This window comes from Cadophora gregata (assembly GCF_030347475.1).
Source record: "Cadophora gregata isolate MNR1 chromosome Unknown scaffold_17, whole genome shotgun sequence".
NCBI lineage: Eukaryota > Fungi > Ascomycota > Leotiomycetes > Helotiales > Ploettnerulaceae > Cadophora > Cadophora gregata.
The window spans coordinates 1,195,573-1,210,477 of record NW_026695940.1 but is presented as its reverse complement, the minus strand read 5'-3'; the positions used below and the strand labels follow the sequence as shown (position 1 = coordinate 1,210,477).

Sequence of the window (14,905 nt, the reverse complement as noted above, 5' to 3'; positions counted from 1 at the left end):
AAGCCTTGGGAGGTATTTCTTTCTCCACCACATTCCGGGAACCCTCGCCTTCGCCCTCGCCCTCGCTCCAAGAAACCATGAATAGAGGCTTCCATCTCCAATGCCCATTCCCGGGGCTAAAGCTCCAATTACTTGCCGTATGCCCTTCGGTCCGCTTTCCGTGGCATTGCTAAGTTGCTTGCACACCTGCTCTTCAGCCTCTGCCGGCTGTTGTACCTACCTTTTAACAAGCTGAATCTTGGCGTCTACCGGTGGTGTGGATCAGTCAAGCAAGTTCTGTAAGCTGACCCAACCTTTGTCCACGACGTCTAGCCCTTCACCAGTTTACGCGACACCTCACGAATGCAGCGCAACCTTGTACCTGCCATACGGGGACCAGTTCATTATGATCGTAACACTTGCTAACTCTAGCATGACTGCAGGTAGCCGGTAGCTGCTCGGATGGCCGCTTCGTCGACGACCGATGTCGAGTCGAGACACGACGATGAGGTTACAACCGGTTACGAAGCGCATCACAAACCGTCCAAGGCCAAGACACCTCACAATCCGTCCGACCTCGAGAAGGAGACACTAGCTGCGTCTGAAGGTCGTGATACGGATAAACCGTCGAACGAAGGTTACGGGCGCGAGGCGCGTGGGGAAGTGAAGCGTAAACATTCGGCGTCGAATCGCAAAGCTTCGGTCCGTACCAACAGAAGCAGGGAGAACAGGAGCATCGATGCTACAAATAAAGATCTTGAGAAGGGCGAGAGAGGTGAGAGAGGTGAGAGAGGTGAGAGAGGTGAGAGAGGTGAGAGAGGTGAGAGAGGTGAGAGAGGTGAGAGGGGTGAGAGAGGTGAGAGGGGTGAGAGGGGTGAGAGAGGTGAGAGAGGTGAGAGAGGTGAGAGAGGTGAGAGAGGTGAGAGAGGTGAGAGAGGTGAGAGGGGAGGCAAGCGGAAGTCATCAGCTACAGCCCAAGATCCCAATATCATATGGTGGTCTGGTCCCGATGATCCGCTAAATCCGCAGAATTTCGGAAAGTGGTCGAAGATCTTCAACATCACTCTTATATCCGCGATATGTTTCGTCACGCCTCTCGCCTCGTCCATGTTTGCTCCTGGCGTACCGGAACTGATGGTGGAATTCGGCAGCAAGAGTATCCTCTTGGCCAGTTTTGTTGTGTCCGTTTACGTTCTTGGATTCGCAGTTGGGCCTCTATTCTTCGCACCACTGAGTGAGGTATATGGACGATTACCGATTTACCATGCCTGCAATTTACTTTTCCTGGTGTTTAATATTGCTTGCGCGGTTGCAACAAACCTGCCAATGCTCATTGGGTTTCGGTTCATGGCTGGTGTATTTGGAAGTGCCCCCTTGACGAATGGTGGGGGAACGATTGCAGATCTGGTCACTGCTGAGAAGAGAGGGAGAGCCATGTCGGGATTTGTGATGGGGCCAATTATTGGTCCTATAAGTAAGTCATGTATCACACTAGAGACGTCGCATGATCTAACGCAATCCCTCAGTTGGTCCTGTGGCAGGAGGATACCTAAGCCAAGCCAAAGGCTGGCGGTGGGTTTTCTGGGTACTCAGCATGCTCAGTGGAGTCTTTGGAGTCCTGAGTTTGATATTTCTTCGAGAGACATACCCTCCAATCATCATACGAAAGAAGACCAATCGACTTCGAAAATCTACTGGCAACAAGGAATTGCGCTCCAGGCTGGATGTCGGACTATCGCCCAAGGACTACTTCGTTCACTCCATTATACGGCCCACAAAGATGCTCGTTTTCTCTCCCGTGGTACTCATCACTGCTATTTACGTCGGTGTAGTATATGGGTATCTATACTTACTCTTCACAACATTTACCCCAGTTTTCGAGGAGGTCTATGGATTTTCTACTGGCTCCGTTGGTCTCACATTCATGGGGTTGGGCATTGGCTCTGTGATCGGAGTCGCCTTCTTTGCTTGGTCAACAGATCGCATGTTCAAAAGACGCAAAGCTGCTCAGGAAGCGGCTGCTGCTTCTGGCGATGAAAACAATGTTGCACAAAACACCGCTCCGGAGCCGGAGATTCGTCTACAGATGGTTATTCCGACCTATGCGCTCATACCTGTCGGTCTTTTCATTTACGGTTGGACTACACATTATCATGTCCATTGGATGGTCCCCATTCTAGCTACTGTTCTCATCGGTATTGGAAACATGGCAGTTTTTATGGGAATCTCGCTTTACCTCATCGATGCATTTAGCATATATGCCGCCTCAGCTCTGGCGGCCAATACGGTCATTCGAAGCATTATGGGAGCTGTATTACCCTTAGCTGGACAAGCGATGTACAACAGGTTAGGACTCGGCTGGGGAAACAGTTTACTTGCTTTTGTGGCTCTTGCATTGATACCTGTCGCTTGGGCATTGATGAAGTATGGAGCGTGGTTGCGCAAAAAGTTTGAGATAAAAAATTTATGACAATGGCCTTGATGTGCTACAAGTCTTAAGGTATTTTCTGGTCATTTATTTGTATTTGACTCTGATCTTTATGTACATATCAGTAATAACACACTGAGTTTATACTATTGACCTTTCATGTGCTCGGCGGCACTTTCTCCATTCGAACATGACGACTGGGGCCCATAAAAGTCTGGCTAGGTACTTTTTCTCATCTCGGAAGGAGCTACGGATTCCACATGATATCTAGACAATTGGCCGAACTCAGTTTTCTCCGTAAAACATCAACATTCATTGTATCGACACTCGTTACCCAACGCTCGTTACCGCGCTCAATACAACATCATCTTGCCTTTGCCATCACCGACCTACATTTGGACTCCACAAAGGGCAAACTTTCACCAATCAACCCACATCTCATGGTTCCTAAATCGGCGAAGAAGGGCCTCCAGCGGCAACAGCCGGCACCAGGCATCGCCCAAAGCTTAATCGAATCAGTCGCCGACGTTCACGAGGGCTTCGAAGATATGCTGAATAACTTCGGGAAGCTTCACATAGAATCTCCTGAGGCAGCTATCGAACACCCGGCATGGCAGAATCATTCTTCTGGTTGGGAACTTGCCAAGGAGTTATGCACGACATACCAGCTTGACCGGGACGTACTGCCTTGGTGGGAGCTGGAGGTTGATGAGCAAGTCCGATGCATGGGAGATTCTGCATGTCAGATCTCCAACAAGGAATTAGACATGGCAGCTCTTGATACTCATTTCATATTAGAGCACAACAGTAAAGGACGCATTCCTCTCACAGAGATATCTCCAGATTTGGAAGAGTCACTTGCACTGGTTGATGAGGTTTTGCCAATCACCTCTTCCTCGGAGAGGGAAGCAGTGTCGCCGGCAATGTCGCGCCTTCCAGGGGAGAGCGAAATTGATTGGCCAGGGGGTTCGCTGTATTTCGGTGACCACTTACAGAATCATGAGTCTGTTCTCGAGCTCCGTGTCCCGAAAAGGGATTTACCAAATGAGCAACCCACATTTGCTCCTGGATTTGTCAGAGAAATGATCATGAAGCCTGACGGCTCAAAGTTCGTCGTGACTAGCATCCACCATCTCACGACATACAAGCCTAGCAAGGTAAGTCACATCGTCGAGTTGCCATTCGGGTCATTCGAAGTCAAAAAGTTGAAATGTAAGCACGCTTGAAACTCAGTTAAAACACAGCTGACTTTAGCTCCAGCCATCCTCCTTGATAAGCTCGAAAAGAAAGTTTCACTCGACTGCATTACTTTTACGGGCACCGAGCAGCACAGTGTTCTATCAGAGCGTATTCCGTGTCTGCCGTCACACCGAAAAAGTCTCAAAAGCTCCAAATGGCACGTGAGAACCAAGATGACGCCCGAGGATTGGCATCATATCTTGATGGTGTGCGACGACGAAGACTGGGTGGATTTGAATAGAGTGTGGCATAACTTTCTGGCCAGTGTGTCTTCTGACTTTCTATGTTCTATCTGTGACGCCGGACTGCCGAAGCCTCCACACAAAAGAGTGTGGCAATTGCGGGGTGAAAGGTGATTGTTGACTTGAGGGCGGTTGGCATATTACCAGCGAGCATGAATAAAGCGTTAAGGTTAGCACTAGTTACTAAAGTAGCGAATGGGATGTTTTCAGGAGCATTGCAGAGTTCTCGCCCTGCCTTTGACTGTTTCCACTTCCTCTGTTTACCTTCCAAGTAACCCACTTCTGCTCCGCAGATTAAGCGAGGTATCACTGAGGACTTGGAAGTTCTGGCCTATTGTGAGCAATCTACCGAGCATTTGAAATGACATGAATCTATCAGCTGTTCTATTTATATTCCAAACAAGTCTTCCAACGTGCTTCTGAAGGGATTCTTCTATCTTAGGTGCTGCATTGAGCAGAGTTTATATTGATACGGAATTAGGACAGCCAAGCCATAACCCCAAATTTCCCGACTGGAATCGTGGATTTAAGTATCGAAGTACGCAACTTCACCTCTACCACATGCATTTAGCTCAGCTGTCGAGGATTGTTCTTAACTTCAATCTTTCGATCATGTACTAACAGCATCTAGGTAAGCGGCGGCTTGCAGTATTCTTTACCAACCAACCCGACAAATACCTTTACTCACTACCCGTCGACTCTTGTCCTGTTGGAACTCCTCTGGCAGGATTCTAACTTCTGCCTTGGCCATGCATCATTGCATTTGCCTCGGAATAGCAGCTGTTAAAAGCGTGTTCTGAACCCTACAATATGAACCCTCAAACGAGGCGTTTAACAATCTGATCTTGTAAGTGGTTGACTCCTCTGATGAAAATCCTCGACAGCTTGAGCCTGAAGAAATTATATTTTTGCCCTTTTATATTAACTATTCTTTCAATATTTATGATTTTGCGTTACAAACCATTCCCTTCATCTTAGCGCTCGAGCTTGAACTCCAGCGCTCGCAAAGCGACAGACGATTACCAAATTTTGGAGTATCCGGATATTGCAGTTACTCTAAAGTTCTGATCTGTGATGCTGAACGAAACCGTCGAATTCAAATGCCAACATTTCTACATCATGATCCTTTGTTTTGGTTCGGCCAACCCCTGTCAAAGAAAGGGGAGTGGGAAGCTCAGTAAGCGAGGCCTATGACGGTGCCATACAGGGATTTCGTTGCTGTGGGGAAGAGGAGCTCGCGAGCTCATAACCTGACCTGACCTTGCCTTGCCTTGCTTCCAAACAACTTTCCTTCTTCCATTTCCTTCTGCAACTTTTCCTGAAGCTCCCAAAGATTCACAAAACTCGAAACTAAACCAACTCATAGCAATCATGGCTGAATCAGACCGCAGCGCAGTCATCGACGAGAGTCCCATCTCGCCCGTCCGTCCAGCTTCACATGTCCGCCAAAACTCCCTGGAGAAGCACCTCCAGCACCGTCCTGATCCCCAAGAACTTAAGGATAGGCACATTCTACTGGATACTACCGCTGCCCCGTAAGTTCATCCTCGACGGACGTTGTCGCGGTACAATGCGACTCTAAAGTCCTGATTTCTTCGGGATACTCTGAAGGCTGACAATGCGGGGTAAACAGTGCTCTCCAGTCCGCCGCCCATGATCTCGAACGCCAACGTGCTTCGGATAGTTTGAAGAAGGGTCTTGAGAAGCGCCCACAGCGAGAGGATCTAGTCGAGCGTATGCGATCCCTTTGCGCCTAGAATACATGTGTGTAGGATATCGTGCTGATAGCTTACAGGTAACATTCTCCCCGACTCAACCGCCGCCCCCGCAATCGTTGGCCACCAGCGGGAGCTCGAGAAACACATGCGCGCCGATAGCTTGAATGAGAAGATTTTGCACCGCCCAAAGCCAGAACAACTGCTCAAAGAGGGTATTTTGACCGAGGATCCGACGGCGATTGATTCAACTGCGGCGGACAAGTTATACGAGGAGAACATCGAGGAGGAATATGCTAAGCGGGAGGGAGGAGCTTAAGCCTGCACTGTGAAGTGCAGATGGTCTGGTATGGCGCAAAAAATCTGCTTTGGGAATTGGGAAATGGATGTGTATGAATGGAATGGATGCTCTTCTTTGGTTGATGTTGGAATGATGCAATGATACGATACCTCTAGGCACGGCATTTTATTGATGGGAGGAAGGACAAATTTGTTTTTTTGATTTCTCACATACTATCGCTATGCTCCACATTATTTGTGCCTTTGTGTCCCTGAACGCCATCCATGTCTGTTCATCCGAACTTCAGACGCTGTTGTTTGGGATCTCCTTGCTTACCGCCTCTACCCTTGTCATTACTGAGTTTGATCTTCTTGGGAGCTGGTGTAGTCTCCCTAGAATGGCCCTCAGAAGTCTCTTGTACAGCATCTCGGATCGTTTGCCGCGAAAGACAAAGATCTATGTGCTCGTTGAATTCCTTCTCGCTGGCAGCTTGTGGCCGCATGCAGATAGGACAATCCCACCACTCTTCTTCCGGGGTATCTTCTCTCTTTGGATTCGGAACGATCTCCTTCCCGTGATGTCTGCGCTTATCTATCTCCTGGCTCAGGGTTTCCAATTCCTGTAACTCATCCTCGCGTTCCTGCCGTTCTGCATCTTCGAACAGTAGTTCATCCGGCCAGGCCTCCCATTGCTCGGCCTCCTCTTCCACAGCGTCAAATTTTCTTTTTGCATGACTGTCTCCAAGGTCACTCTCGTTCGCCCGCTTCTTGAAGCCAAAAAATGCCATTGTGTCTGGTTTTTTCATACTTACCAAATGTGTACATCTGAGACCCATGAGTCGCAGTTTCATGCCAGGGAACTCCTGTTCCAGCTTTGACAACATCGGAACCGAGTACTTATAGAGATCCTCCGCCTGGTATATTGCCTTTGGGAGAATCGTCTGTCTCGTGAAGACCTCAAAAGTATGCAACTTGACCTTCAGACATAGAGTCCGGCCTTTGAACTGGGTTCGCACCATATCTTTCTCGAGCTCCTCAGCAGTTGCTTGAAGTTTATTCCGTAGGTCAACTGGACTTCCCATCTCTCCAAACGTACTTTCTGTGCCAACACTCTTCCTCTCATATTCTTCTGCTGGCTGGATTCTGGTCCGACCTAGTCCGAGATAACATTGCATCAAAAATGCAAATGTCTTTTCACCAAAAAGCTTTGACAGGTATTGCCGATATGCATAGATATCTCCACAAGTTTTCACTCCGATTGCATCCAGTTCCCGCTCGAATACTCGGCCAATGCCATTGACTTTTCGAGTAGGGAGATCTCGCATGAAAGCCATTATTGAACTCCGATCGATTGGCAGCTGGAATTGCCCATTCGGCTTGTTCATGTTCGAACAGATCTTTGCCAGCTTGGCGTTCGCCGCAATGCCTGCTGATACTGTGATCTTGGTCTTCTCATGGACCTCTCTCCGCAGCTGCTCGACCGCATCTTCTGGGCTTATATCATTCTTCTCGCAGTACTCCGTGATATTCAAATATGCTTCGTCAATACTGGCACTTTCGAATCGAGGATCATAGTCGACAATGATCTCCCGAACCTCCTGCGCCTTGGCAGTATATTTGTCGAAGTTCAAAGGTATTTGAATGAGCTGCGGACAGAGCTTCTTTGCCACGAATCCAGCCATGCCACTCCTGCAGCCAAACTTCCTTGCATGGTAGTTGCATGTTGTAAGAACTCCCTTTCCAACAGAGAATGGGAGATCTTTCAGCTCAGGGCGATCGAGTTCCTCCACAGCCGCGTAAAAGGCATCGCAATCAATATGTACCACAACTTGCGACAAGTCTCTTGACAATTCGAGCTCAGCAATGTAGTCATCTGCCTTTCTTCGATCGGATGCCAAATCAAGCTTTTCTAGTTGTTTCTTCTTTTCCAGGATCCGCTCGATCTTCTGGGTGAGGTTTTTGTCCCTCGCCTCCTCATTGTTAAAGTATTTCGAGCCCTTCGACGCGTTGTAGATGACTTCCGACACCTATGGAATAATTAGTAACTTGGGTGAGTGTCGAGAGAGCGAGCTTCTTGCTTTCTGTTGGTCTACATTGTCCTGGCCCGACTTTGTTAAAGACGGTCCAAGGAGAGAATACTTCAGGGTATCATGTTCCTGGGGGAGCTTTGGCTCAATCGGAGGCTCGGTAGTCATCTTGAATTAGAGGAGTATTTACCTCCGTCTCGCGGATGTTGGGAAGCTAATCGAGCCATCTGCGCAATGCTAATTGTGTTGCTGTTTTCTCAGCAATGCGGGAGGGCGATTCGACGCGTAGATGTGACAGGTAATCACATGATGGCGCTAAAGTCAAATGAGGGACCTTATCAACCGCGTGGGCATTGTGTAAACCGAAATGGAACTGGAATGAAGGTCCTTTCTATAAAATCAAGGAAGCGGATGAGAATAAGCCAACGAGAATATTATTCCACCAAGTATTGCATAAGTAAGAGAACTAAAAGTTGGGAAACTACTTTCAGATAAATGGTTCTTGTCCATATATAGACTAGCTCCCGAGCCCCGGGATGTTCCATCAAAAAAGTTTAGGAGCCGCGAAAGTGTTGGAGCATGAATCGATTGTCGACATTCGTCAATTGATTCAGCAAATATGAGGGCGCATAGAGCTGTCCGAGCTGCGGCTGTGGCAGAATCTTCATTTGCCACTCTGAGGAGTTATTCATCCAGACCGAAATTTCTCTGCTTAAATGCTTCAAGTAGAAGTCTCGGTGCAGGATCAACAGTTGGAAAGGGATTTGGTCAGAGACTATTTTCCGAATCGAGAATTGCTCGAGCTGGTGCGGCAGAAGCAGTGTAAGGTCCCCGCGAGACGTGCGACGAGATGCAGGCATGTCCAAAGAAGATGCGGTAGTCATGGCAATACCTCAGCCAATTGTCCAAACAGGAATAATGGTACTGACATAGAATAGGTTGAAGCAAGCCGCTGCCGACCCGTCAGCTCTTACCCAAGAGACTATTATCGATAATTTAGATCAAGTGGAAAGAGGGAGGCTCGCGAGAATCAGGAATATTGGAATTGCAGTATGTTTGAAGGGATACATCCGGGACATCGAACTGACGCAGACCTTCAGGCGCATATTGACAGTGGTAAAACAACTGCTACTGAGCGAGTACTCTTTTACACTGGTCGAATCAACGCTATCCATGAAGTTCGAGGAAAAGATGCCGTGGGGGCAAAGATGGACTCCATGGACCTTGAAAGGGAGAAGGGAATCACGATTCAATCTGCCGCGACCTTCTGCGACTGGCTGAAAGTTGAGAATGGAAAGGAGGAGAAATATCACATCAACTTGATCGACACCCCTGGACATATTGATTTCACAATTGAGGTAGAGCGAGCATTGCGAGTTCTAGATGGTGCAGTCATGATTCTCTGCGCTGTGAGTGGAGTCCAGAGTCAAACGATCACGGTTGACAGACAAATGCGACGTTACAATGTTCCTCGAGTCAGTTTTATCAACAAGATGGACAGAATGGGTGCCAATCCCTTCAAAGCTGTGGAACAGATCAATCAAAAACTTCGTATCCCAGCTGCGGCATTACAGGTCCCTATTGGTGGCGAGGATACTTTCGAGGGTGTGGTCGATCTAATCAGAATGAAGGCCATTTATAACGACGGACCCAAGGGAGAAATCATCCGAGAGAGCGACGACATTCCTGAAAGCGTCCAAGCACTAGCAAAGGAGAAGCGACTAGTACTTATCGAAACTCTGGCCGATGTCGATGACGAGATTGCGGAAATATTCTTGGACGAGAAGACCCCAACTCAGGAACAACTGAAAGCCGCAATTCGAAGAGCCACAATTGCACTGAAGTTTACTCCAGTGCTCATGGGAAGTGCATTGGCCGATAAATCTGTCCAGCCGATGCTCGATGCAGTCTGTGACTACTTGCCAAATCCAGCTGAAGTCGAAAATTTGGCGCTGGATAAGCGGAGAAAGGAAGCTTCCGTCAAGCTGGTGTCCTATAACTCATTACCTTTTGTTGGCCTTGCTTTCAAACTCGAAGAAAGCAACTTTGGACAATTGACATATATTCGAGTGTACCAAGGTACCCTGAAGAAAGGCATGAACGTCTTCAACGCCAGAACGGACAAGCGAGTCAAGGTCCCCAGAATCGTCCGTATGCACTCTAACGACATGGAAGAAGTCCCAGAAATTGGTGCTGGAGAAATCTGCGCCGTGTTTGGTGTTGAATGTGCCTCCGGTGATACCTTCACTGATGGCGCGCTTCCATATTCCATGACCTCTATGTTCGTCCCGGACCCTGTCATTTCTCTGTCCATCAAGCCAAAGACCACGAAGGATACCAGCAATTTCAGTAAGGCCATGAGTCGATTCCAGCGCGAAGATCCCACCTTCAGAGTTCACGTTGATGCGGAAAGTCAAGAAACTATTATCTCAGGGATGGGAGAATTGCATCTTGATATTTACATCGAGCGTATGCGCCGAGAGTACAAGGTCGAAGTTGAAACTGGAAAGCCTCAAGTCGCCTACCGAGAAACGATCACTGAATCCGTCAAGTTCGACCACACCTTGAAGAAACAAACTGGAGGTGCCGGAGATTTCGCACGCGTTGTTGGATATATGGAGCCAATCGAAATTGGCGAAAATGGTTACATGCCATCGAAATTTCGGGAAGAAGTTGTTGGTGGTTCCATTTCCGAGAAATTCTTATTCGCATGCGAAAAAGGGTTCAATGCTTCTTGTGAAAAGGGACCTCTCATTGGACACCCAGTCTTGGGGACCTCGATGGTCGTCAACGATGGTGCTACCCATATGACCGATTCCTCGGAAATGGCATTTAAAAACGCTACGCAACAGGCTTTCCGCAAGGCTTTCAAGGCAGCCAAGCCGCAAGTCCTCGAACCTCTCATGAAGACCACAATCACAGCACCCAACGAGTTCCAAGGAAACATTGTTGGATTGTTGAACAAGCGAAATGCCATCATCAACGATACGGAGATCGGTCCCGAGGATTTCACTTTGTTGGCAGATTGTAGTTTGAATGCCATGTTTGGCTTCAGCTCCCAGCTGAGAGCTGCCACTCAAGGCAAGGGAGAGTTCGGAATGGAGTTCAGTCACTACGCCCCAGCACCTGGTCAATTACAGTGAGTTCACTTAATCCAAATACTTTTCAGCACTGACAATTTGCAGAAAAGAGTTGATTGCTGCCCATGACAAGGCGCAAGCCGATAGGCACAAGAAATAGACTAATGATTTTCTTTCGCTTTTGTGTTATAGAGCTTATCACTTGTATTTTGGCTAGGAGATGCAAGAGCTGCATAGAGTGTATATTTGTATTGCATGGCATGGTCGGGATGGAAAATCGGAGTCCATGTAGCATATGTATGATTGTAGAATACAAGAGAAGGATCTCAACTCGGGTTCTTCTAGGTTGCCTTTCCGATATTCGGCGAAAAAGTCAGGTGTAGTTCACCAGATTTGAATCTCATTCCTGCAGTGTTTGTTTCAATTCATCGTCTTCACTTCAGCTTCGATTTGTCGCACAAACGAGACAAAGAATGACTTTGCTGGAAAAACCGCACCCGGCTTTGTGCGCTTAATGTCTTTGTTCCTTGTTTTGATAAGGATGTCTATCTTTGTTCAGATATTCACCCACAAAGATGAAAATCCCTTCTTTTCTGTTACAGGAGTACAACAATAGCTTTTGGTACCACTCTTCGCGATGCGTACAGGCCTTAGCGAATGGGCAAGGAAGTATGGGGCCAGCACAGAAATCCGCAGCAACCCTCCTGAGAGAAGAAGTGGCTTGACTCCCATATCTCGAATATGGCTAAGCCAGTTTCCTATGAGTGAAGAAGACGAGCGCCTAGCAGAGGAGAACGAATTGTTCCAAAGGCGACATCTCTTTGAGTTTACTACACAGGAGCTCAAGGACCTGGATGTCATTAGTGAAAGGAAATTCGGCCCTAGCACCATTCAAGCGCACGTGGCTCCATTCTGGTCACGGGAGAACTGGTATGATGGGAAGGTTTCGGCCAATGGTGCGCTGCTGCGAACGTATCCGCTGCCAGCACCATATTTCAACTCGAGATGGGTGGGAACAGATGAAGTGGTGTGGGCGCTCCTGCAGCCTATCATTACTCTGGCTTCGAAGATACTGGTTGAGAGTCCCAGAGTCACTAACTTTGTATGTTATTATTCTCCATGAGGACATTAGACAGAATTCTAACCTCAGCCTCTCTAGCTCAACAATTTGATTGAAAGAAGCGAAGAGTTAATTGACCCTGGGCGGATTCCCAGGTGGGATCCAATGAGGCCGGACAGTGAGAGCTTCAACGAGTTGACCTTAGTAAAGCTAAAAGCCTTTATCGGCCCTCAAGAAGAATACCGCATGGCGACCAAACGAGCCGCTCTATTCAGGGAATTGGCGAGATGCCTGACAATAGCTTTCAAAATCGACTCCGAAGACACTATCTCGGGTGAGGAACAGCCCGAGGACAAAGATATCATCGAGGCTGCTACGGAGGGGGATTATGAGGAAGAGACAAAGCGGTTCCGGCATGTTTTCACTTTCCTGGATTGCGAAATGCTTGTACCTCTACTTGGAACGCATTTGAATGATGCAGAGAGATTTGGGTTGATACTGTGGGTTGCAATGACTCTAGTTCACGAGAGGTAAGCATATGTTACAATGAAGGAGTATTCGTGTTGACAGCTGCAGTATCCATGCAATGTGGCATTTGATATACTCGAAGGAGAAGAATAGATACGCTCATATCGAGGTAAGTATCGTGAAATCCTCTTGCAGACGAGTGGTTGACAAGCTTAGCCATATATTGAAGAGGACCAACTAATGGAAATCGGTGCAGCAATGGAGGTACGAGCCTTTGGAGGCTTCATGAAGCCTATGTGGTGAGTCTTCTCCAGCACGAATGTTTTGGCTCACCACTTCCAAATAAGTGGTCGACTCCAGTGGCAAGCCTTGCTATGCCCTTCTTATAATTGACATCCCACAGGAACCCGAGACCTGGCCCGGTAACCCCAAACTTGGGGTTTTGGGTAGAACCAGGCTTCCCAAAGACTTTTGACATGCGCCGGAGGCATCCAAGCTCCGCAGTTCTCAGGACGCCGAAAATGCCCAGCCAAGTACTCGCAATCCCTGTTCCAGTCAGTCTTTTTGAGGACATACATTCTGAGGATTTCTGGAGCGCCATTATGCGGGCTTTTGGCGTCTCCTTATTCAAATTGAGGGTAGTGAACCAAGCATCGGAAGCGACGCAGACCAGAAGGGGTGTTACTTCTGTAAGCAAAGTCACAGCATTTGAACGGGTCACTCTTAGCAAAATTTCTTCTGCAGCCGGAACTCGCTTTACTGGGCGGAATGATCTCAACAAATGCTTTTGGAGATTAGTCCGAGATTTTAATGCTATGGATCCTGCTAAAAGACAAACTATGGAGGTTGCATTTGCCATAAAGCGGAGTCTGGAAGCAGTCGACCAGTATTGGGACAGTTGTCAGCAGCTTTCTACACTGGGTAAAGCCTTTGCTTCCAACAACCATCATATTTCCCAGCTTCTTGCTACGTTAACAGTCACTTCAACGGATCGAGACAAAAACAGGTGGCTACAACTCCTTCGAGATCAGGTCAATATCGTAGAACAGGCTGTTAGAGAACACGAGGGACAGGTTCAAGCCGCCGAGACAGTCGCAGCATCTCGGTCATTTCTAGACGAAGAACGACGCGGCGTGCTTCGGGCCTGGAACTATGATACACGAATATTCCTTCGGTCGGTAGGGAAATATCTCAGCGATGACATTGCAGCTCAATCACGAATCAATACATTAGAAAATCGTCTTGAAACTACACGCGTTAGGAGCTGGCATTATCTTGAGCCATCTGCGATCAACTCAAACGACAATCGCGAGCTACTAAATCTTCGAGAGCTTTGGGACACGAGGGTAGAGCTCCGAAGCGAGGGGAGACGCATCACTCCAGTCCTTGACAAGTGTTTGGAACTTCTGAACACTCTAGACCCAGCATACTCGCTCTATTATTTTCTGGCTCTCAACATATTATATGCTCATGGTGTGGCATTTTCAAATGAACGAGGAAGGTTCAGAGAGGCCCTCGCGAGCCTAGAAATGGTAGACGAGCATCTAATAGGTTTGCTAAATGCTGATAGGCAGCCGCCTCATTGGAAACCAGTTCTACAAGGCTGGTGCGATGCGGCTATAGAAGCTTTCGAGCAGATGACAACGCAAGCGCCGATTATAGAAATGGTTGTCCAGGATCCACTGCTTAAGATTGGAAAATTTCCATAAGATTGTGGCTTCGCGGCTCTTCAAAGTAACAAATGAATTGGAAAGCATGAGTTTTCAGTGGGCCAACTTGCAAGGCTCCGGTCGCGATGCACAAGTAGTGAGGTCAGACATTCGTCCTAGATAGGGTAAGTAGTTCATCTTCTGGCTCTCTGATCAGGTTAAGACTAACATATTCTTAGCCCACCATTCTATCAGTAGCATATCAGCATGAAAAATGGCCATTTAAGCCTCCAGCCACAACGAATGACCGACATAGTGACTATAGTGGTTTTCACTGGGTCGTGTATGTTCTTGTCACGTTATAGTCACGTGGAGTTATCATGCGAATGTCAACAACACATATCTCCCCGAACCGATGCATAGTTCGCATGATAACAGTGCATATCGCCATGCTGACAACCTGTTTGTTATAAGCTGCATGCGAATGACATCGCTCGAAATACGAAATATCCGCCACTGATTCGGCGGTACGGACCGTTGTGAATACCGAGCAATGCCGTTCTGGGGGACGACAAGGGAGTTTCCCTCAATGGCGCATATCACAGAAGGGAAGGGAAAATAGCTGAAGAGTATTGACAAAGCGAATCTGGCTTTTCATATGTCGGAATCCTTTCGGGGAATAAAGATTGCAAATCACCAGGGTCCTGGCTGTAAATCCGAAAAGTTACCCACTTCCGGG

The 14,905-nt window shown here is 47.8% G+C and overlaps 6 protein-coding genes across 8 annotated transcripts; 5 read left to right on the top strand and 1 right to left on the bottom strand.

Moving 5' to 3' along the window:
• Window positions 1–40: 40 nt before the first annotated feature.
• On the top strand, window positions 41–2,449 carry ONS95_006205 (uncharacterized protein; the record flags this gene model as incomplete). The annotated part of the gene is made up of 3 exons (XM_058499653.1): window positions 41–278; window positions 423–1,453; window positions 1,506–2,449. The coding sequence occupies exons 2-3, from the start codon at window positions 442–444 to the stop codon at window positions 2,447–2,449; spliced, it is 1,956 nt and encodes a 651-aa protein (XP_058350697.1). The 5' UTR covers window positions 41–278; window positions 423–441.
• A 218-nt stretch (window positions 2,450–2,667) lies between these two features.
• ONS95_006204 (uncharacterized protein) lies at window positions 2,668–3,811 on the top strand (the record flags this gene model as incomplete). The annotated part of the gene is made up of 2 exons (XM_058499652.1): window positions 2,668–3,564; window positions 3,668–3,811. The coding sequence occupies 2 exons, from the start codon at window positions 2,668–2,670 to the stop codon at window positions 3,809–3,811; spliced, it is 1,041 nt and encodes a 346-aa protein (XP_058350696.1).
• Window positions 3,812–5,259: 1,448 nt separating this feature from the next.
• ONS95_006203 (uncharacterized protein) lies at window positions 5,260–5,922 on the top strand (the record flags this gene model as incomplete). Its single annotated transcript, XM_058499651.1, has 3 exons — window positions 5,260–5,423; window positions 5,522–5,622; window positions 5,684–5,922. 3 exons carry the CDS (start codon window positions 5,260–5,262, stop codon window positions 5,920–5,922), a joined length of 504 nt encoding a protein of 167 aa, XP_058350695.1.
• Window positions 5,923–6,108: 186 nt separating this feature from the next.
• ONS95_006202 (uncharacterized protein) lies at window positions 6,109–8,357 on the bottom strand. The gene is made up of 2 exons (XM_058499650.1): window positions 8,100–8,357; window positions 6,109–8,038 (listed from the first exon to the last, which is right to left on the bottom strand). The coding sequence occupies exon 2, from the start codon at window positions 7,562–7,564 to the stop codon at window positions 6,176–6,178; it is 1,389 nt and encodes a 462-aa protein (XP_058350694.1). The 5' UTR covers window positions 7,565–8,038; window positions 8,100–8,357; the 3' UTR covers window positions 6,109–6,175.
• Window positions 8,358–11,423, top strand: MEF1 (Elongation factor G, mitochondrial). Of its 3 annotated transcripts, XM_058499648.1 has the most exons (4): window positions 8,358–8,785; window positions 8,848–8,959; window positions 9,010–11,048; window positions 11,095–11,423. In XM_058499648.1, the coding sequence occupies exons 1-4, from the start codon at window positions 8,760–8,762 to the stop codon at window positions 11,147–11,149; spliced, it is 2,232 nt and encodes a 743-aa protein (XP_058350692.1). In that variant the 5' UTR covers window positions 8,358–8,759; the 3' UTR covers window positions 11,150–11,423. The 3 variants fall into 3 exon arrangements, with proteins under 3 accessions (XP_058350692.1, XP_058350691.1, XP_058350693.1); XM_058499647.1 differs by having other exon boundaries at window positions 8,358–8,731; window positions 9,010–11,423; XM_058499649.1 differs by having other exon boundaries at window positions 8,358–8,959.
• Window positions 11,424–11,496: 73 nt separating this feature from the next.
• ONS95_006200 (uncharacterized protein) lies at window positions 11,497–14,226 on the top strand (the record flags this gene model as incomplete). Its single annotated transcript, XM_058499646.1, has 5 exons — window positions 11,497–12,091; window positions 12,149–12,579; window positions 12,626–12,686; window positions 12,734–12,816; window positions 12,921–14,226. Exons 1-5 carry the CDS (start codon window positions 11,627–11,629, stop codon window positions 14,224–14,226), a joined length of 2,346 nt encoding a protein of 781 aa, XP_058350690.1. The 5' UTR covers window positions 11,497–11,626.
• Window positions 14,227–14,905: the final 679 nt, after the last annotated feature.